Consider the following 22,391-nt stretch of genomic DNA (forward strand, 5'->3'; position numbering starts at 1 on the left):
AATGAAAACACAAAACCAGAAAACCTCACCTTATCTACCCTGAAATTTGATGGATGGTTTTATCCAAGGTTTTCAGATATGATGATAAGCAAGTATTAAGTTTTGAAACTTGTAAGTCATTTTTTCAAAACATTCAATTGAATGTAAGAACATCTTCTTGTGTTTAGAATCTAGAATAAAATGACATCAAGTTTTGAAGCTGCAGAGTAAAATGTGTTAGCCAAGAAATGCTGCCCAACACCATCCCATGGTGCATGTTTTGGGCATTTTGGTTATTCCTTCAGTGCCCAGCATCACTGTGTAAATGAAAGTGATCACCTTCTATAATGGATAATAGGTTAGGAGGAAAATGGACAGCAAGTCAGCCTGGGCTATAGCAGTGGATTAAGAGAAAGAAGCTTTCAAAGTCTGGAGGTGTTCTGGAGTGAAGACGCTGCATGAGGCAGAGAAAGTCACAGATACAGCAGTTAGGAAAAAACATGGCTCTTATTGGCATAGGGCAGAGAGCTAGCCCTCAGGAGCAAGCATGCTTCTAGGCATAGGAGGCCTGCATCAGCTAAGAGCATGTAATTTCTTCAGTGATTGGCATTGATTAGAAAAGCTAGAAGTAGAAGCCAAATGATGGGGCTTTCCTGGTAGCTCAGACGGTAAAGAATCTGCCTACAATTCAGGAGACCTGAGTTTGATCTCTGGGTCGATGAAGAACCCCTGGAGAAGGGAATGGCAACCCATTCCAGTATTCTTGCCTGGAGAATTCCATGGACAGAGGAACCTGGCGGACTGCTAGTCCATGGAGTCACAAAGAGTCAGACACAACTGAGCAACTAACATCGCATCATCATCGGAAGCCAAATGGTAATGCAAAACCTGAAGGACTTCTCATCCAGTGAGAGTAAAAGATATGAAAGTGAAAGTCACTTAGTCATGTCTGACTCTTTGTGACCTCATGGACTATACAGTTCCTGGAATTCTCTAGGCCAGAATACTGGAGCCTTTCCCTTTTCCAGGGGATCTTCCCAACCCAGGGATTGAACCCGGATCTCCCGCATTGTGGGTGGATTCTTTACTAGCTGAGCCACAAGGGAAGCCCTGTCATCCAGAGAGGCCCCCAGAGTCCTACGTTTGGCTTCTTAGTATTTATTGAGCACCTACTATGTGTCAGACTCTTTTCTAAGTGCTCTACCCACACTATATTATACTCTTTTCACATCAGGTATGATAGACAGTAGATAATATCCATTGTACCCATTTTCAGGTTAAAAAATGAGGTTGCACAGGGTAAGTAGCATGCCCAGGGGCTCACAGCTAGTGAATCTGGAGCTGGTTTCAGCCAAGGACATCTGACTCGAGAATCTTCTTCACCATTATGCGATGCTGCCTCCTACATAAGTAGCTGGTTTCAGGGGTTCCACTTTGGGAGGGTATAGAAGAAGTCTGGGGTCAAGGGCTGCATCTGACTTCCTTAGCATCTCACATTTCTAAGGATCCTCTATGGAATCAATTCATCCACTAAAAGTGTAGATTCCTGGGGAAGACGGTTTCTACTTTAGGAGATTAGAATTTGGTAGGTCTGCCATGAGGTCTGCAAATCTGCATCAGTCTTCAGGTCTTTCTGAGGTTCAGCCCAGGTCTCCTGCTCTGAGCAGGGCTGTGATTCTGTTGCCCAAGCAGTCATTGTGCCCTGGTGGAGATTCTGGCCCCAAAGTCACACACCAGTGGACTCTTCCATTTTTACTTTGGGAAACTGAACAGAGTCCAGCTACTTATAGAAGTCCAGATACTTATAGAAGCACCATCCACATGGGGAAATGGACATAATACAACTTGTGAAAGGAAGACCACATTGATTTTTGGCCATTGAATCTCAAAGTAAGGTGGAAATTTCAGTTGAAGTTTCAAATGAAGAAGACTTAAAGAGGAGCTAGTCATGACCCCAGAGCGAGCAGAGTCTATACCCGACCACAGTTACTCTCAATTACAGCTAATAAGATAACTGCCATCCTTGACCTTCTTCCCAAGCCCTTTCATTTGTGTGCCTCTCCAAACTCATCACTCTGCCCTCTACATGGTTAGTGTATTAGAGTCGTCCCTCACGTCTTCTACTTGAAGCTTGTATCTAGGATGATCCATTTCATTTTCCCCTAGGAAAGAAATAAAAATTACAAATCAGAGATATTGATTTGATAGAAAATGCCCTCCCTAGTGGTTCAGTGGTTAGGACTCTGTGCTTCCACTGCAGGGGGCACAGTTTCGATCCCTGGTCTGGGAACTAAGATCCACATGCCATGCAGTGAGACCTACCTAAATAAATAAAATAAAAATACTTTTAAAAAAAAAGAAAATGACTTTGAAAAACTGTTAAATATCTGGTGCTGTCAAGAGGGTGGTAAGAATTTCAACATTTTGTAAAAGTAGCTGGTGTAAATTAAAACTTCACGTACCTGTTGATACTACAAAAGACATTTCCATTTGGGGACGCCATCACATAAAAATGAAAGCAAGGGTGATTAGTGCAGTATTGTTTGCAATGGGGAAAACTCTAAACAGACTAAATCAGTAGATATTGGTTGAGCAGAACTGGAGCCCCCACACTGTGGAATAGCATGCAAGAATCTGGAAAACTAGTTCACATCCATATGCACCAGTCTGGAGGGAAGTCCATAAGATAGTGTTAAGTGATGAACTGCATAAAATTAGGAGAGAAAATTTTATTAAAAAATAAGAAGATGCTTTGTACAAGCATAGAGAAAGGCATAGAAGGAGACACACTAAGCATTGTAATACAGATTTCTTCAGGTAGGTGAGATTAGGAGGAGTTTGGGGCAGTTAATACTTTTTTCCTTATGTTATGATGGTTGTGAGATTTCAAGGGCAAATTTTACTTTTGCAATTAAAAAGAAGAGCCCAATGGAATTCCAGCTGTGCTCTCCTTCGAGCACACACTTCCTCCCTGTTATAATCCTGCATCCTTCCCTCCCTTCCCCTTAGAACCTTGCTTTCCACTTGGTCACAACATCACCTCTTTCCTCCTGGCCCAACCCTAGCCTAACCCGGATAGGCCACACCTCAGGTGGGAAAGCTCATTTGGAAATGGGCCATTTCATTCTATGCTTCATTCATTCTGTTTGCTTGCAGATGGTGGGGTGGGTGGGGAATGTTGGCTTGGGACCACTGTCCTGTAGCCCTGGTCATCTGTTGGTAGGACTTGAACTAGAGAGGATGATCTGTTGCCTTTCCTAGACCTACACTCCATGGTTTTGTGCTGCTTTGGCAAATGTGTGAATGTATCTTTCAGAACAGCCATTTTTCTGACTTCATGGACAAACAAACCGGGTATGTCACTAGGAACCTGCTGGCAACCCCCATCGTGATGGGCAAGGAGGTTCTTGCTGTGTTTATGGCAGTTAACAAAGTAGATGCATCTGAATTTTCCAAACAGGATGAAGAGGTAATGCTAACCCTGGGCATCCCTTCAGAGGCTCAGGAAATTTATTTGTTGTGTAACTGAAAGAAAGATGTCACACCTAATTTGTTTTTCTCCGTCATCTGTAGGTGTTTTCCAAATACCTCAACTTTGTCTCTATCATCCTAAAGTTTCATCATACCAACTACCTGTACAATATTGAATCCCGAAGAAGTCAGGTAAAGAGAAGGTGACAGTGGCTACTTCAGGCTGACCTGTTTGACAAAGGGACCCCCCAGAGGCAACAAGTGCAGATCCTTCCTAACCACGCCCCCTGGATCAGATCCCCAAGCTTCCATTCCCAGTGTCCTCTTATGGTCCCCTCCCCTATCACCTTCCTGCCCCTCTATCTGTAGGTACCACTGGCTTGCTTTCTTCAGTCTCTGTCCTGGATAGCTGTGGTTTCTTCCTCTTTGAGGTGGCGATGATAATTACAGTACTTACCCCACCTGGTTGCTCTGACTATTAAATGGTCATTAGGTGAATTTGTTCACATAAAGCTCTTAGCAGAGCTGTGTATTCCTGGTACATAGTAAAGATGCTACATTGAGAAGCAAATCGCTCCTCTGTTGCCTTCTTGAGCCAGAGGGATAAAGAACAACTTTGGTAGCCAGGATACCTGAGTTGAACTACTCTGTGGACCTCGGTTTCTTCATCAGTACAATGGTGGGAGGGTGGTTGGGATAGACTTCCAAGGCCCTGTCCCATGCTAACTGTCCAGGGCAGGTAACCTTTGACTGGCTCAAGATACATGGAAGGAGTCAGCTGGCTTTCTTCCCACAAGGGCCAGCAGTAAGCAGTGGGCCCCCAATGCTGGACCCTCTGCCCAGGAACTGTCTCTGCATTTGTGTTAGATTACTTGCTCTTCGGAGCCAAAACATTTTGGACATGGGGATCAGTCATGGCTTTCATAAACACATGGCTTTGCAAAAGGTCTGCTCATCATCCCACTCTGAGACTCAGTAGTTTGTTGGACACGTACATATGCAAAAATGGAATTGCATTGTTTGCCGACATGTGTTCCTTTTATTTGATGCACCCCATTTTCTTCTGACTAATGCTCCTCTTCATACTGTATTTTGTTCTGATTGTTTTCTTTGTAATACCTACTTTCAGATTCTTATGTGGTCAGCCAACAAAATATTTGAAGAGCTCACAGATGTTGAGCGACAGTTTCACAAAGCGCTCTACACTGTTAGAACATACCTGAACTGCGAACGATACTCCATTGGGCTGCTGGACATGACCAAGGAGAAGGTCACTCTTCCGTACATTTTGTCTCCCCTACCACCACCTATAAAATGCACATCACATGAAATGCAATCCACTAAAAAATGGCTACGCTATGTGAACTACCGGTCATGATAGATCATAAGAATCAGTGCCAAGAAAGTATGGTACTTTCATCTTTTATATAAAGTCAACTTAAAAATCATCAGTTACATTTTACATGGAAAAGAAGAAGGGAAAGTGTACTTTTTGGAGTAAAAAATATCTAGGCTTGGTTTTTCCACTTCCTAGCTATATGTGTCTTCAACAAGTCTTTTTTTCTTTTTAAAAAATTAATTAATAGACCATATTCTTTTAGAGTATTTTTAGGTTTATAGAAAAAAATGAGCAGGGAGAGCAGAGAGTTCCCATACATGTTCTTTTCCTTCCTCTTGCCCTCCGTCCTTCTGTGTGTCAGGGTAGGTGCTCTGTATTATTCATTTAATCCACATAATGACTCTGTAATATGCATTTTGTTATTGTCTCCGTTTTACAGATTAAAAAGATTGGCTTGTTTACAGTCACAAGTTCATAAACAGCATTACTGAAAAAGAGCTTTAAAATTCCAGAATTATAAATTAACATAAAATATGCAAACCAATGGCACTCGTATAAGATATGGTAGGTAACAGGACAGTTTGCTTAATAGTGTTTAAATATATTTGCCTCCAGGAATTCTATGATGAGTGGCCAGTCAAGCTTGGAGAAGTCGAGCCTTACAAAGGTCCAAAGACACCAGATGGCAGAGTGAGTGCAGACATCTTTGTTGATGATATCTGTGCCTGGTTTTAGCTACCAGGAGCTAAAACCAGAGGAGGCCGTGTGTAAAGGAAAGAGCGCTGGCCCAAGAAGGACTGGGCTCTAGTCCTGGGACTTCCTGGAGGACCTTGGAGAAGTAGAAAGCACTGGACAAGGAGTTTGAGGTTCAAGTTTCAGCTCTGCCCCAAACCAGCTGGGTTGCCCTTGTCTTCACTTGTTTAACTTCTCAGTTGTCTTTTCTATGAAGCTAGGGTTTGGTGGATCAGTGCTTCTTCATAAGGAGGGAGCATTAGAACCTCCTGAATAGTTTTTAAAACACACTCTGCCCAGGCCCTTCTTCTGACATTCTGGACTGGGATCTCCAGGCAAAGGTTGGCTTAGATTTACTTTCCCCCTTGATAGGTTTTATAGGAAGTTTCATAGGAAGCTTGTTCCACCACCGTATCCCCAGCATACAGGAAAGGGAAGGCAGGGGATGGAATTTGGTTCTTCATTTGCCCACAGAAGCAGAGAGACTAGTTCTCAAGTCCCTTCCAGCTTTGACAACGTATTCACCGAATCCTGCTTCTTAGGCACCCATTCAGAGTGCTGGAAGGGGTAAGTGCACTGTACAGCTGGGAAGGGAAAACACTGACTGAGGTTGAGAAATTCCATGATTTGTTCTATGGAAGTAAGCAGTCAGATATGTCTGGACAATAAAAATGAAAAGAAAACTGAAGATTCTCCTAGAAGTTATTAGGGTGTATTCAACTTTCTAAGATTAGTTCAGCAGTCTTGTTCATATGATAAGTGGCCAATGGTATTTCTAGTTTTATCACAAGCTTGTAAATTAGGACATGAGTAGTTTGGTAATTTATGTTATGTGAAGAAATGTGATTGGGAAATAAAATATTTAAATTTCAAAATAAAAGTTCATTAAGGAAAAATGTTTTCTCTGGGAGGTGAGATTTTTCTCATATTCTCTCTCTTTCCTCTTAGGAAGTCATCTTTTATAAAATCATCGATTACATTTTACATGGAAAAGAAGAGATCAAAGTCATTCCGTGAGTATTGCCGTGAAGCAGCTGCAGGAGTTGCCCTTTTATATTTGTATCCAGTGCATTTCTTTGCATAGCAATGATTTTTTTCTTCTCATCTTCCTCAAGGACACCTCCCACGGACCACTGGACTCTCGTTAGTGGGTTGCCAACATACGTTGCTGAAAATGGATTTGTAAGTTATTGAACAAATTTGAATCTTAAATAATACTGGATGAAACTCTCATTAGCTAAGAGATAAGAACAATTGTGAAGGCAAGACTGCACCAGGTAGGGGTGAGATGGCTGCTTTGGCACAGGACACAGGAAAGAAGAATCTTGGCAGTCGGAATGTATGTGAACTAGAAACTCCTTGACTCCACAAGAAAGACAGATCCATCTCCCAGCCTCTTATTCTGCAGCCACACAAATTTCAGACATCCTGGTAGTTCATGACTATGATTCGTGCTGGGTTTAATTTGACCTTAAATATAGTTCCCCTTGGTCACGACTTTTGAAACTCGGAAAATTACTGACAAAAAGAAAAAATATATAAGGAAAAGACTTTGCCTTTGATTGCAATGCAAAATGCATTGAATTGATAGTGGAAGTGAAGATTTTTGCCCTAGTCTCTCATGTGGGGTGGGGGTGTGGTGGGAGGGTAGGCCAGGTTTGGCTGAGAAAGGTCAGGGGTAGGAAGACAACAAACAAGAGGTCTCTGGTGGGTCCCATAGGCCTTAAGGCCCACGGACCAGTAGCTTTCCCACTTGACCTTAACCATACTCTCCTTCCTTTTCATGGCTGACTTCTCTCCCTAGTTGGGCTTCTCCACCATCTGTGTCATTTTTTTTGGCCTCAAGATACCTCCCTGCAAGAATGTTCCCTGTTTTTTACATTTCTTTATGTTGGCATCTTTCCTTTTCCCCCTTCAAACTCAAGTTTCCAAAAAAATATTTTTATAGCATGTATTTGCATAGTTGTTTTTTCTTTAGTGTTGTCATTGTGTTCATGCATCTTCATTATTTAGTAAATGAGCATGTGAATTACAGTGACTCAGGGCTCACAGGGGAAGTAAAACAAAATTTAGGTTGTTTAATGTTTTTTTTTTTTTACTGTCACAAATTTGCCTCTGCTTAGTGTGAATATTTGTGGATTCAGAATGGTGACAGAGTAAGGAAAATTCTGTTGTGACTGCAAGGTAATCTTTCTATGTAGTGATGCTTTACCCTAGGGTTTCAGGGAGGATGCCTAACTCTGGGCTTAGTTGGTTACAGGACAAAGTGGCCTCACCAAGTGACATGATCTCTTAGTGTAGAGACATGTCAAAGGGGAAGAAAAGAAAAAGGAGAGACAATCTTATGTCTTTTAAGAGTAAACAGCGATATATACTAACAAATGTTACGAAATAATTGAAATTTTTTTTTTTTTTTTTTTGCCAAACCACACAGCTTGCCTGGATCTTAGTTCCTGACCAGAAACTGAACCTGATCCCAAACAGTGAAAGTGTGGAGTCCTAATCACTGGACCTCCAGGGAATTCCCTTTTTTTTATTATATAATTGAAATATTTTTAAATGTCATTCCTGACCTGGTGGTATTGACCAAACTATTCCAATTTATTCCTAACTGAATCCACAGATACCACAATTTTTCAGCCTCACTGAAATAGCCAAGTAGCTTGGCCCTTGGCCTCTGTCCTTTGGTTTCCTGGCAGCCCATCTATCAAACTCCATTTAGGGTTTTTATCAAGTTTGGTACTCCCAAAGTTGCCATAGCTGGTTTAAAGGAATTTATGCACCACTTAAAATTTTTTTTATTGGCGTATAATTGATTTACAATGTCTCTGCCAGACAGCAAAATGAATCAGTTATACTTGTACATACATCCATTCTTTTTTGGATTCTTTTCCCATATAGGTCATTACAGAGTATTTGAGTAGAGTTCTCTGTGCTATATAGAGGGTCCCTGTTACCTGTTTTATGGATGTGTGCTCAGTTGCTGTGTCGTGTCTGACTCTTTGCCATCCCATAGACTGTAGCCAGCCAGGCTCCTCAGTCCATGGAATTTTCCAGGCAAGAATACTAGGATGGGTTGCCATCCCTCCTCCAGGGGATCTTCCCAATCCAGGGATGGGACCCACATCTCTTGCAATTCCTGCATTAGTAGGCAGATTCTTTACCACAGTGCCACCCGGAAAGCCCTATTTTATACATAGTAGAGTGTATATGTTAATCCCAACCCATCAATTTACCTCCACCCTGTAACCATAAGTTTGTGTTCTACATCTGTGACTCTCTTTCTATTTTGTAAATAAGTTCATTTGTACCATTTAGATTCCACATATCAGCAGTATCATATGATATTTGTCTTTCTCTTTCTTATTTCACTTAGTATTATAATTTCCTGGTCCATCCATGTTGCTGCAAATGGCACTTTTATTTTGCCCCACTTTTTAAACATCTCTTCTCTCCTAGATGTTTCCCAGGTAAAGATTTTATTGTCCAAAAATCAATTTGCAGGAAACTAATGCACCAAAAATCAATTCATTGAATAGTGCATTTGCCAAATCATCAGTTTGCCATGTAACCAACTTGCCAGAATCGATTCCCAAAGCTGCGGAGGATTTTTCCCTCCAGATTTTGTTTCTATCACAGATTCACTGCATTTGCTTTACTGCTCCCTTTCACCTCTCAGCTCCTGCCCTCGGCCCCACCCCTGATATTATCCTTTCTGCTGGCAGCCCAAGACTGACGGCAAAATGGAGTAAATCTAGTGTAAGGCATTTCTCATCAAGTCCCTCATTAGACAAGTTAGCATTCCCAAAATGATTTTCAGAGAACTGACCTTGAACCATTTTGGGAGACTCCAGAATTGGAGTGAACATACATCCTAGTTTGTATGGGACAACCTCCCTTTACACTGTTGTCCTTGTGAGTTTTTAAGTCTTCCCTTTCACTCCCAGATGTCGCCCTGTACTATATATTTCAAAAGGCAGGATCTGTTAAAAACATAATTTCTATGTATAAAACAGGATTTCTCAAACTTGTGGACTCTCCTGACATTGCGGGCTAGTTCTTTGTAGTGAGGAGCTGTCCTCTGCATTGTAGGGTTTTTAGCAGCCTCCCTGCCCTCTACCCATTAGGTGCTAGAAGCACCACCCTACTTGTGAGAATCCAGACGTCTCAGAAGTTGCTAAATGTCCTCAGGAGGATAATATACCCCTGACTGAGAAGCACTGGTCTATAGGATGATATCAAACATTTCAGCAGACCCAGCCAGAGCAGTGCTATTCCTGAGGGCCTCCTGTGATGTGCTGGTGGGTTCTAGTAAAGAGAGCAAACGGCCATGACTCAGGATCCCTGAATGCCATGATTTTCAGTCCTGCTTTGGGCAAATCCCATGGCAAATCCTTGACCTTGGGCAAATCCCTTGACCTGTCTGGGTCTTAACATCATCATCTGTAAAATGAGATTGTTGACTTATTTAAAAAATGAAATACTGAAAAATCTTTCAATTCTATTTTCTGGATAATAAAAATGATCTGGAGTTTTAATTGTAATTATGATGTTCCTCCAAATTGCTTGAAACTTTTCCATTTAGCTTTTCAAACTTTTCCCTTGATATTTTTTTCACAAACCCCTTGTAATAAAGGCAGGCTTTTGGATGAGCTGTCCCAGAGGCCCGTCTGTTGGACCTCGCTGAATTTAGGGAACACGTGCCCAGAGGTCTCATTAAACCAGTAAATCCCAGCTCTGAATGAGAAACATTAGACTTCATTTGAGTGACTTTTTAGAGTTAAAAACATTAGAAAATGAAAATTAGTTTCTAGAATTAACATTTGTAGAATTAAAGCAAGAAATGCAGGATCAAACCAAGCTAGAATCAAAATGATCTATAAACTTAGAGAGAGAAATGGGGAGGGTAGAGAAGATTTTTGAATGTTTGAATACTGAGTTAAAAAAAAGCTTGGCCTCAAGGGCCTTGATCCATCTATAGATATTCTCTAAAGGCCGAAAAGCCTGGACCAAAATAGATACTGCTGATGGTAAGCTCAGAAAAGAGAATTAAGCTGCTTTTTGTCTCTTTGACACACACCTGAAGGATGCTCAGCCAATCAATTCATGTTTTTTATTCACATTGGATCATAAAATTAATGGATAGTGATTCCTTAAATTCTTAGGCTGATATACTAACAAAAGCTTTGAAAGATGGTCACATTTGCTTTGCAAGAGTCGTCGGGTAAAGAATCCTCCTGCAATGCAGGAGACACAGGAGATGAAGGTTCAGTCCTTCGGTCGGGAAGGTTCCCTGGAGAAGGAAATGACAGCCTAGTATTCTTGCCTGGAAGATTCTATGGACAGAAGAGGTTGGAGGGCTACAGTCCATGGAGTCGCAGAGTTGGACATGACTGAGTGACTAAGCACAGCACATTAGCTTTTTAAGAGTAAGGGGGAAAAATGGTTGACATGGCTCAGCCACTCCCAGACAGCACTTACTTCCCTTAGGCGGAGCGGCCGGTAGAGTTAGTACCATAGATGGAGAAGCTGACTCCTAGTTTCCATTTTCAGGAATTTGGTGAGCAACCTGTTAATCCCAGGTCAGTTTGAAACCTCCCATGGTGGGTGTATTTACAACATGGAGATTGGTGAATGATGCAAATTAGGGGCTCCCCACCCCCAACACCAGGAGAGGTGATTCCAACAGCACCCTCACTGGAAAGCTCAGTTCTCCTGTTATCCCATTAAAAAAAATCACTTAACCTCTTTGGGCTTCTGTTTCCCACCTTTGGAAAGAAAAGCTTAAACAATTACTAAAGTGCCTTCTAACTTTAAAATGCTATGATTTAAAGTATCTAATTTAATTTTGGTGAGAAGAAAGATACTGTGTTTTATTAAGACCCATTTGTGGGTCTGACCTGATAGAAGAATAATTCAAAATGAACAGAAATGGAATGACTCCTTGTCCTTATGGATATGAGCAATCGTCTCTGAATTTAGTACTTAAAGCCATGTCTCATAGTGAATATTTACTCTGGTGTACCTAAAAGGCTGTCTGGTTTTTTCCTCCAGCCCTTAACCACCACCTTCCAACCTGGATCCCACATCAGAAAAGAAAAAAAAAAAAAAAGGAAAGAAAATAGAGTCTTCCCAGAATTGCTGCCACACCTGCCAGGCCTTTCTGCTTAGCTTCCTCCTCTCCTTGGTCTGAACAGCTAGTCGCTTTGAATTTGGAAGTAGATTCCTTAGAGGCAGAAAGAGTAGGAAGGGTCAGAGATGGGGCTAAACATCATCCAATGGCTTACTTAGTAGAAGAGGAGCCAACGGTTACCCACCCAAGTCCTCCGGCTCTTTAATCAATCGCAGTTGGTCAGAGGCCAGAGGAGGACTTCAGGCAAGGCTTTATTGGCACTCTTCTTGCGGGCAGGAGGGAGCAAAAACAAGAAACAGGTTGCTCCCTGGGTGGGGCGAGCCGGTGCCTTAACTGGGGAGAGGTTGGGGGCGGGTTGGTGGGGTGGGCCAGCAGGTCCGCCCGGCCCCTTGCCTGTGCTGTGGGCCCATGTCAGTGCTTTTGCTCCCCACACCTCAGAAATGGCCACTCGTTTGTGACGTTTTGGTATCTTACTGTTTACATTTTGCCCCAACTGGGTGTGCATGCAGTTATTTTTAGTCCCTTAGAGTTTCTCTGTATCCTGTTGCTGGAGGAGACGTTTTCTCAGACGTAAGCACTCTGGTTAAGGGCCGGTGCCCATCTGTCTCAACTTCAGTGTGTTGTTAGCTCACTTAGTCTCGCCAGGCCCAGAGTGAATAATGTGCTTGCGAGCGCTGGAGGCCTAGGGAGGAATCTCTTGCTCCCACGTTCTTTCTCCTTCTGGTCTGGGTTTAATGGCTCTGTTTGCTTTCCAGATCTGCAACATGCTGAACGCCCCGGCCGATGAATACTTCACGTTTCAGGTAACCGCCCTTCGCCGCGCCTCCCCCCACCCCCGTCAGTGCAGGGAGCTGGGGTGGCCCTGCCCCCCACCCCCCGCCCCAGAGTCTGCCTGGTGCTCAGGAGGGACCAAGAAGCACGCACAGGGCTTATGTCCTGCTCACCCTGGCTGGCCACAACGTAGACCGTTCCTCAGGTGAAAAAGAAGAAGGGGGAGAAGAGAAAGGGGGATGAGAGAAGCAGGTAGGGTGTTTGTCACTCTGGCACTGGCGGGGGGCTGGAGTGGGGGGAATGTCACGTCTTGGTTCTCTCCCATCCCTGGTCATCTCGTGCCTAAAACAGTCTGGGCACAACACAGGCGCTCAGTCAATGGTCTCTGCCTGAGTAATTAGCTGAAAACATCGTACCACCTGGATTCGGCCTTCCACAGGTTTCTCAGACCCTTTCCAGCGGCTTATCATGGCTGTTAGGGGGAAAAGAAGCTTCCTGTTGGGTTCTTGGGGGCTCCCCATGCTATCAGACTCTTGGTTTTAGTTTTTCCTCCTTCAACATCCAGAGATGCCCATCCCTACCTGTCCCCTCTCTCATCCCCTCCCCACCTGACCACTGGGACAACCTGGCTTTTGGCCCTACAGCCTCTCCTGTTCTGTCTTTTAGCCCCTGCTGTTCTGTGTCCTGTTTTAACAAGCGTGTCTGGTTGGAGACCTGTCTAGTCAGGAATAGAGACGGCCTTCCCAGTGGGGACCACTAGCGGCTGCCTTCCTATCTACACAGACACGCCCACAGAGCCCCCTCTCTGCCCACACCAGGGTGAAGGTGGCCTGGGGTGGGGGGCAGAGGGTGAGGGGTGTTTCCTCAGCAGCAGAAGTGTCTAGGCCAGAAGAACCTGCAGCCACTTGCTCAGTTTCAGGGCAGATTTCCCTCTGTTCTCCCCACTCGTTCTTTTGCTCGATGACATGGAAACACACAGACACCGTACGCAGGCCACCATGCAGCTGTGAAAGAGTTAACAGGGCCGAAGAGGATTCCCAGGACCCATGGTGCTGGTTGGAGGAGTCTGGCGCCTCCCAGGAACTGGCCTGTGTTAGCATCCCAGGGCCAGAAGTGGAGTCTCCGGCCTAACAGTGGATTTCTGAGCCCAGCAGCCATTGGACGATTATCCTTCCCACAATCAGAGGCCTGAGAAGTGTGTTTTTACAGGCACTCCACTGATGTTTCTTGTGGAAGCTGGGAAATTGCTATGGGCTGGAGGTTTACCCTAGGTGAGTGCCCAGCCTCCTCTGAACCATCAGAGCCCTTGTTCCAGCTCCTTCCTCCTTGTAGTTGAAGGCCTGAGTGTGACCACACTGTGCCCACCCCTGGCCCCTCTTATCGTAATTGCATGCCAGGAAAGGGTGCACAGGCAGGAAGAAGGGGACATGGACTCTCTAAGGCGCCTGAACCTTAAGCAGTCTTTGTCTGGACAGGGAGGGCAGGAGCTGGCCCAGAAGAACCAAGCTGCACTCTGAGGTTTGAGGGCCTGTGCTTTCTGGTGGGCCTCATGTGGCTTCCATGGGAGCAGCCATGCAAGGGCTCGGATGGTTCAGAGGAAGTTGGGCACTCACCTGGGGTAAATCTCCAGCCCATAGGAATTTCCCAGCTTCCACAAGAAACATCTCAGGCCTTTGACTGTGGGAAGGATGACCGTCCAATGGCTGCTGGGCTCAGAAATCCACTGTTAGGCCGGAGGCTCCACTTCCAGGCCCTGGGATACTAACACAGGCCAGTTCTGGGAGACACCAGAGTTCTCCGACCAGCACCATGGGTCCTAGGAATCCCCTTCAGCCCTGCAAACTCTTTCAGAACTGCACTGTGGCCTAAGACACCCCCGCCCAGCCCTCCATCCATCCCTCTGCCCTTGGACTGGGATCAGGACTACATCTTGGAGGGCTCTCAACCTCCCTCTCCATTTCCCCATTTTTGGATCATCCCAAAGGGCAGACTCAGGATAGGGTGCCCCTCCTCCCCAAGCCTCCACCCAGCCCGGCCTCCCCTTCTCTCTCCATCTGCTCACACCCACCTCCATTCTCAGTGGTCCCTCTTGCACCTGAGAAGTGTAATGGAAAAACCAATGATTCAAAGTGAGCTATGGTCAGAGCAAACCTGCAAATGCAGTGGTTCTCAAACTATGTTCGTTGGTGGCATGAGGTATTAGCTTCCTGTTGCTGCCATAACAACGACTGCTCAGTGACTTAAAGTGACACAACTGAGTTATCTTACAGTTCTGGAGTCAGAGGTCTAATATGGGTCACACTGGGCAAAATTCAAGGTATTGTCAGGAATGACTTCCTTCCTAAGGATGTGGGGGAGAACCTGCCTCCTTGTCTTTCCCAGCTGCTAGAGGCAGCCTTGGAGAAGGAAGTGGCAACCCACTGCAATATTCTTGCCTGGAGAATTCCGTAGACGGAGGAGCCTGGTGGGCTGCTGTCTATGGGGTTGCACAGAGTCGGACACGACTGAAGGGACTTAGCAGCAGAGGCAGCCTTGGCCCCGTGGTGTCCTTCCACCTTTAAAACCAGCATCGCATTGCCCTGACCTTGCTTGCCACTATTGTCATATGTCCTTCTCTGATTTTTGACCCTGACTCTCTTTTCTACTTGTAAGGATCCTTGTGTTTACATTGTGTCCATTTTGTATCCTGGAAAATCCAGGATAATTTCCCTATTTTAAGATCAGCTGACTAATAACCTTAATTCCATCTGCTAGTTTAATACTCCTTCCACATAAAGTAACTTGTTCACAGATTCCAGGCATTGGCAAGTAGACATCTTTGAGGTGTTCCTTGAAGTGAAGTAGGGGCTTCTTCCTTTAACATCAATTAAAGTGATCCCAATTTATAGAAGAAAAAGTACATAGAATTTTCTCAGTCTTAAGTTTTTGTCCTACTTTTCTTAAGTGTTAAGTTCCTCCAGTCACTTTTCTGTGAACAAGCTCTAACTTAATAGCAAAACACATGAACGTGAACAGGTAATGAATAAGTACTGAAAAACAGAGGCAGTCAGTAAAGCTTATTTTGGAAGCTTTTCAAAATATATGTACACCCAGGTGCTTATGGTTGTGAGGTTATTTTGCACACAGGTAATACTTTCTGTTATTGATTTTGTCTCTCATCCGTGTGAAGGTATAAGTATATAAATGTTTCATAGTATTTTCCAAAACTTAGGACTTTGAGAATGACAGTGCACTACTTTTTTCCCCCAGAACTTCGACCATTAGGAAGCATAAATTGAGGCTTGGTTTCTTTGCTTTTCATTCCAAGTATAAGAGGAGCTCTTCAACTAAGAAGCAGTTGTTTGTTGAGCATCCCTTATATGCCCAGCACTGTCCCATTACTTAGGTAAAATTCAACAGTTTATGGAACTGCTCTTTGGTAAGATTAGAAAATAGCCTCAGAGACAAAAACCAACAGTTCAAAGCATTTGGAAAGTACCTACATTGTGTGATCCAGGCTACAGGTGCTGATGGAATTCTGAAAAAGGAAAGTTCCACGTGGGTGAAAAGCTAGAGAAGCCTTTCTGGGAGAGGCGAGACTTAACCTGCATCTCCGAGGATAAGTAAAGAAGCTGAGAGCAGGCAGAAGGAGCAGTGTGGTGTGTTGGGGACTTGGCTGTCTTTGCCTTGTTGCGTACTGTGCAGGTGCCACACGATGGTTTTCAGATTTTGGAGGACTTCAGGGTCACCTGGGGAGCTTATTTAAGACACGCTCCGGGAGATTTATGAAACAGGCTAAAAAAGAAAAATCTGTTGCCCTTGATTCTTGGCCGACACTTTGAGAAGCACTCCTGAACTTCTGTGTGTGTGCATCCCCTACCAAACTGTTATCTCGACTTCTTCATCTCTGCACCTCAGCAGCTAACCCAGGTCCTGAAACATCACGGGACTTGACAGACGTTTACTAAATGGAACCACACCACAGAACAAAGGACGATCTTGGTAGATCAGTCAGGAAAACAGAAACCACATTAGCTGTTTCAACAGAATTTAAGGAATTAGCTAGATAGGTATTGGAGGACAGAAAAAGGGCTGGGAAGGGGATCAAAGAGAAGAGGGTAGGGTTGTTACAATACAGACATTTGGTTCTAGGATACTTAGTCAAATGTACAAGAGCGCTTTCATGACTGTATACTTCTAGCCATGTTCTGTCACAGCATAGGAATTGTGCATCTAACACCCCCAAATTATTCTTTGTCTAAATTGAAGGCAACCTAAGTGGGGGATAGCAAGGGTATGGCTATAATGGGGTAGTGCAAGTGATCCCAGTAGTGATGGATTAATTCTCTCAATTCCAGGGACGTTGTATATAGCTACGTATGTGATGAATTTGCATAAAAACAGTCCTCCACACCCCCACACATGCACAAATGCATATAAATCTGGTTAAACCTGAATAAGCTCCATTTATCATACCAATATGTATTCCCTGGTTTTTCTAGTGTACCTTAGTGACACAAGATGATACCATGAAGAAAACTGGGTAAAGAGCACATGGGATTTCTCTGTACATTTCTCTTTCTACATCCTGTGGATATATAGTAATTTCAAAATAAAAAGTTGAAAAATAACCTGTGTCTTTTTTATTTGTAGAAAGGACCTGTAGATGAAACTGGTTGGGTCATTAAAAATGTCTTGTCCCTGCCTATTGTCAACAAAAAAGAAGACATCGTGGGTGTAGCTACATTTTACAACAGGAAGGATGGAAAGCCTTTTGATGAATATGATGAGCACATCGCTGAGGTGAGTGCAATTATAAAATAATAGAGGGAGATGAAATTCATGAATAGAGGATGCATAATTGTTATTCTGGAAAGATGTTTCCAAAGGGTAATTAAGACGTGAGTCACACACGGTTGCTGTCAATATGTTGTTATTGTGTCATTTCTGTTTCCTGATTTCCATAATACTGCACTGTTTTCTACCAAAGCGTGAATGTTTGACTTAATCAAAATTCTTTCCAGTACTAGGAAATTGGGGAAAAGGTTTCTCTCTCTCTTTCTCCCACTCCCCCCTTTCCCCCCCTCTCCTCCTTGCTGTCACCCCCAGCCCTCTCTGATTTAAGTCATGCTTTATCTGATTGGATATTGGTCATCCCCTCCTCTAATAAAGTATTCATGGTGCTTGAAGCACTTTGAAAACAAGCGCTTAGCCAATTTTATTGTCTGGGGCTGACTATTAGTATTTTTTTTTCTTAGATTAAAACAGCTGGGTTTTTTTTATGGGGGAAGAGAGATCGATGGATAGGAAAGCATGCAGACTGTTGCCTCCAAATCAATTTTCCTTTAATTTCAGAGAATTGAATGACGTTTTATCAATTTCAGACTCTCACACAGTTTCTTGGATGGTCTCTTTTAAATACTGACACCTATGAGAAAATGAATAAGCTGGAGAACAGAAAGGACATAGCCCAAGAAATGCTCATGAACCACACCAAGGCTACGCCTGATGAAATCAAGTCTATTTTGGTAAGTGAGGAATTCAGTCCTATGGGCATTAGATACTGTTTAACCATGGCTTCTGGAATTCACCTAAGTACCCAGAGGTCTGACAAAGGAGAATAAGTTTAGTCCTGGACTGAGGACGGTGATTCAGAGAAGGAGGGGTCAGGGAGAATTTGGGTGGTTCACAGTACACAGACCCTTACTGAATGTCCAGGCTGCTTGGTTGGAACAGCTCTTTGTTAAAAATAACTTGTAGGAGCTGAAATAGTTAGGTCTAGATTGGAATATTAGCACAGAAAAAAATATTTCCAGGGAGGGAAATGTCAGCTGTTGGCCATGTAGTACTGTATAACAACCATAGCCTCTCAGCTGTATATGACAATAAGCGTCTATTTCTCATGCATTTGTGGGTTGACCAGGCTTCAAATGATCTTGGTTGGGCTGTAAGCTGTGCATTTGATTGGCTCTCTGCATCTGTCATCCTTGATCAGCAGCTACCTGATAGATGTTCTTCTCATGGTGATGACAAGTGCCAGACTGCAAGCCCAGCTGTGCAAGCTCATTTCAAGTCTTCCCTCATATCATACTCACTAAAATTTTCAGTGTACAAACATGACCAAATCAACATCATGGATGATTGGGGAACCAGTAGATACTTGCTGCTGCTGCTAAGTCGCTTCAGTCGTGTCCGACTCTCTGCGACCCCATAGATGGCAGCCCACCAGGCTCCGCCGTCCCTGGGATTCTCCAGGCAAGAATACTGGAGTGGGTTGCCATTTCCTTCTCCAAGATACTTGCTAGAAGTTTACTAATCACCACCAAACAAAGGGGAAATATCACACACCCATGATCTCCATTCCTTATTTCCCTAGCTTTCAGAGTATGTGTGGTATAGGTTTCCTGAGGTGTTTTTGTTTGTTTTTGCTGGGTTGTTTGAGATGTAAAAGAAATTTGATTTGAGAATTCGATATGTTGAAGATGAAAATGTCTGGGGAAATACAGGGAAATTGCTATAAACTAATAGAAAAGCAGATGTAAGCCACTCATTTTTCTCGCCTACGTGTGAACTATCAATGTCTCCCTCCCTCTCTCTCTTTGAGACAGCTTCTGTTACATTTTGGAGGATAAGAAACATTGTTTTTTAGAGAAAATTCTACATAATCAAGTGCCATAGACCTTTGTATGGCACTTTGTCATGGAACTCATTACAGCATACTTTATTTTAACTGACTTTAAGAGTAAAGTAATCACATAGACATCGACTTTATAGAAATTTCACACTTCCTTTGCTTTTACATTTTAGAAATTTAAAGAGAAGTTAAATATAGATGTAATTGAAGACTGTGAAGAAAAACAGCTTGTCACAATTTTGGTAAGTGTTTTACTTCTATCCTTAATGCCTTTTAAATAAAATATGGTTCCCTGCTTTTCTTCCTCGTTGTCCCCCACACTGCAATCCACAAAGGTAAATTAGAATCACAGCTAATCTAGACCACACTGCACAAGAGAGTTCAGGCACAGACTCTAGGGGATAGCACGGCCTGGTTTATTTTAATAGCTTTGGATTACACCATGGCCATCCTTGAAGACATGGCAGAATTACAGATAGACCCTTAAAGGCACCATTATTATTTCTGCCATCTTGAGCTTCTCTTCTGGATCCTGGAAGAATTATTTCTTTCCTATTGTTGCCATTGGGTCACCCCTATTATATCTAGTTGAAATAACTTCTCTTCTAGTCACTAATCCTGTATTTTGTATCTACTATTTAAACTCACCCAAATTTTCTTCAGTCAACTGTTAAACCCATGAGGTTAAGTTTTTAATTTCAGAGCTTCTCTTGTTCAGTTCTAGGATGTATATTTAACTTTTTTTTTTTTTTTTAAGATTTCAACTCTATGCTGAAACTTTGTCATTTTATCTACTTTCTCTCTCTTTTCATCAATCTTCTTAAATTTATTCATCATAGTGATTTTAAATTCTCAATACCTGAATCACCTATATATCTGGTTCTACTGTCTATTTTTACTCTTGAGTTTTCAGTTCAGTCGCTCAGTCGTGCCCGACTCTTTGAACCGCAGCACGCCAGGCCTCCCTGTCCATCACAAACTCCCGGAATTTACTCAGACTCATGTCCATCTAGTCGGTGATGCCATCCAGCCATCTCATCCTCTGTCATCCCCTTCTCCTCCTGTCCTCAATCTTTCCCAGCATCAGGGTCTTTTCAAGTGAGTCAGCTCTTTACATCAGGTGACCAAAGTATTGGAGTTTCAGCTTCAACATCAGTCCTTCCAATGAACACCCAGGACTGATCTCCTTGCAGTCCAAGGGACTCTCAAGAGTCTTCTCCAACACCACAGTTCAAAACCATCAATTCTTCGGCACTGAGCTTTCTTTATAGTCCAGCTCTCACATCCATACATGATTACTGGAAAAACCATAGCCTTGAGTTTTAGTCATTTGATCATTTTAAGGCATACTTCATAATTTTTTCATTGAGAACCAGACATTGTGGATAAAAACTTGGAGGGGCCCTGGGTGATGTTATCTTTCTCTTCAGAGGGTTAAGTTTTCTTCTGGCAGGTAAAAGAGCTGGCTTTAGAGTTTGTTAGGGATGGTCTGTCTTAGGTTTGCCCTTGCTACTCGGGTAGAATCTTTATTTCTAGAGAGTGGCCCTCTGGGATCCCAACTAAAAGCCTGGGATATTTACCAAGGCCCCTATACCTTTGAATTTCAGAGGCTTGAATACAATCTCTTTGAAACTGAAGTAATGTCACATTTGTTTGCTTCCCTAACTACCATTTCCTGTTTTCCACGGCCCCTTTCCGATCTGTGTTCTTTTTTTCTGAGCTAAGATAAACTGAATATCTCACCTTCCCCATCTCCATCTTTTATGAGTTCTGTCTTCCCATCCTGGACCTTGGCTGTACCAGCACAGAGCCAGTGGCCTTTGACCTCTATGTTTTGACACCTTGCATATTTTCGTGTCACCTGAGGCTCTTCCTCCTCCTCTCACTCTCTTTGACTTAACTTCTGAGCACTTTCCTCTCACGTGTAGTCCAGAAGATGACCTTTCCTTCTGCTGACAAAACTCATCTTCTTTGTAAAACAAAGCCTTAATTGATATTCATGACATGTTAGAAATTTTCTAGTTCTCTGTTTAGAGGAGGGAAGGGCCTTATGATGGAAAAGCAATAAAATGGGCAAAGAATCAATAGCTTTACAACAAAATGGCTTATTTTGAATATAAGATATGTTCTAAGGCTCATCCTAAATCATCGCTGCCTGTAACAAGAAACAAACACATATTTCAGAGGGGTTCTCTGAAACTATCTTGGCATAATTTCCAAGTGGCATAAATATATATATATGTATCTTTGTGACCCCATGGACTATATAGTCCATGGAATTCTCCAGGCCAGAATATTGGATTGGGTAGCCTTTCCCTTCTCCAGGGTATCCTCTCAACCCAGGGATCAAAACCAGGTCTCCCGCATTGCAGGCAGATTCTTTACCAGCTGAGCCACAAGGGAAGCCCAAGAATACTGGAGTGGGTATCCTATCCCTTCTCCAGCAGATCCTCCCAACCCAGGAATTGATCTGGGGTCTCCTGCATTGCAGGTGGATTCTTTACCAGCTGAGCTATCAGGGAAGCCCCACTTGAGAAACAAACATGTATTTCAGAGGGGTACTCTGAAACTATCTTGGCATAATTTCCAAGCGGCATAAATATATATGCGTCTTCACTTACCATGATTTTCTCCAGGGATGCACTTTAATTCTTGGTTCAGGGAAGGCGTGGCCCTCTTTTATAGGTGTAACAGCAGGTGCGTGTGGCTGTGCTGGTGACTGAGGAAGCAGCAGTGCTACTCGGGCAGAAGAAGTGGGGAAAGTTGTCCCCCTTCTTCCCCCTGCTTCCTGAGACTTTTCAGGTCACTCACAGATGCCCTGCAGCTCCTGTTTACCAGACTGTAGAAGATGTAGAGAGAACATCCCACTTCATTGAGGTTTTTTTTTTTTTTTTTTTCATTCATTCACTAATTATTGAGATGCACTATGATACAAGAAACTGTTAAGTCCCAAGGGCAAAAGATAATGTGGTCTGGTTCTTACCTGGCTCAAGAAACCCCTTGTTTATTAGAGAGACAAAAAGTACAAGCAATGACACTGCCTTGAATGGGCGGGTTCATAGGGCGTGAGCACCAAGGGCCCTGGGGAGGCAAAGGGCCTGATTCTCCTCACGGAAGATGATAGAGTGTGAGATGAAGGCCATGGCGTGCAGGCCTGAAGGGGAAGCGGGAGCTGGCTGGGCAGAGAGTGATGATGGCGGCTTGGAGATGAGAAGGGAAAGCAGCACAGTCCAGGCCAGGGTAGGGGGACACAGCACATTAGGGAGACCAAAGCCAGCTGGTGTGGCCAGAGCCCCAGCAAGTGGAGAGGGGAGCAGCCCGTGAGGCCTGGCAGGGAGATGGGGCAAGACCAC

At 43.5% G+C, this 22,391-nt stretch overlaps 1 protein-coding gene across 1 annotated transcript in view; it reads left to right on the top strand.

Moving 5' to 3' along the window:
- Positions 1–22,391, top strand: part of PDE6C (phosphodiesterase 6C) — a 49,004-nt gene that overhangs the window by 3,934 nt on the left and 22,679 nt on the right. The window contains exons 2-11 of the mRNA XM_061162205.1: positions 3,296–3,448; positions 3,553–3,642; positions 4,580–4,720; positions 5,405–5,479; positions 6,470–6,534; positions 6,637–6,703; positions 12,410–12,457; positions 17,058–17,207; positions 17,789–17,932; positions 19,212–19,280. Of these exons, the coding sequence (XP_061018188.1) occupies positions 3,296–3,448; positions 3,553–3,642; positions 4,580–4,720; positions 5,405–5,479; positions 6,470–6,534; positions 6,637–6,703; positions 12,410–12,457; positions 17,058–17,207; positions 17,789–17,932; positions 19,212–19,280 (1,002 nt within the window). The remainder of the gene's footprint in view (positions 1–3,295; positions 3,449–3,552; positions 3,643–4,579; positions 4,721–5,404; positions 5,480–6,469; positions 6,535–6,636; positions 6,704–12,409; positions 12,458–17,057; positions 17,208–17,788; positions 17,933–19,211; positions 19,281–22,391) is intronic.

Source organism: Dama dama, chromosome 15, assembly GCF_033118175.1.
Source record: "Dama dama isolate Ldn47 chromosome 15, ASM3311817v1, whole genome shotgun sequence".
Classification (NCBI taxonomy): domain Eukaryota; kingdom Metazoa; phylum Chordata; class Mammalia; order Artiodactyla; family Cervidae; genus Dama; species Dama dama.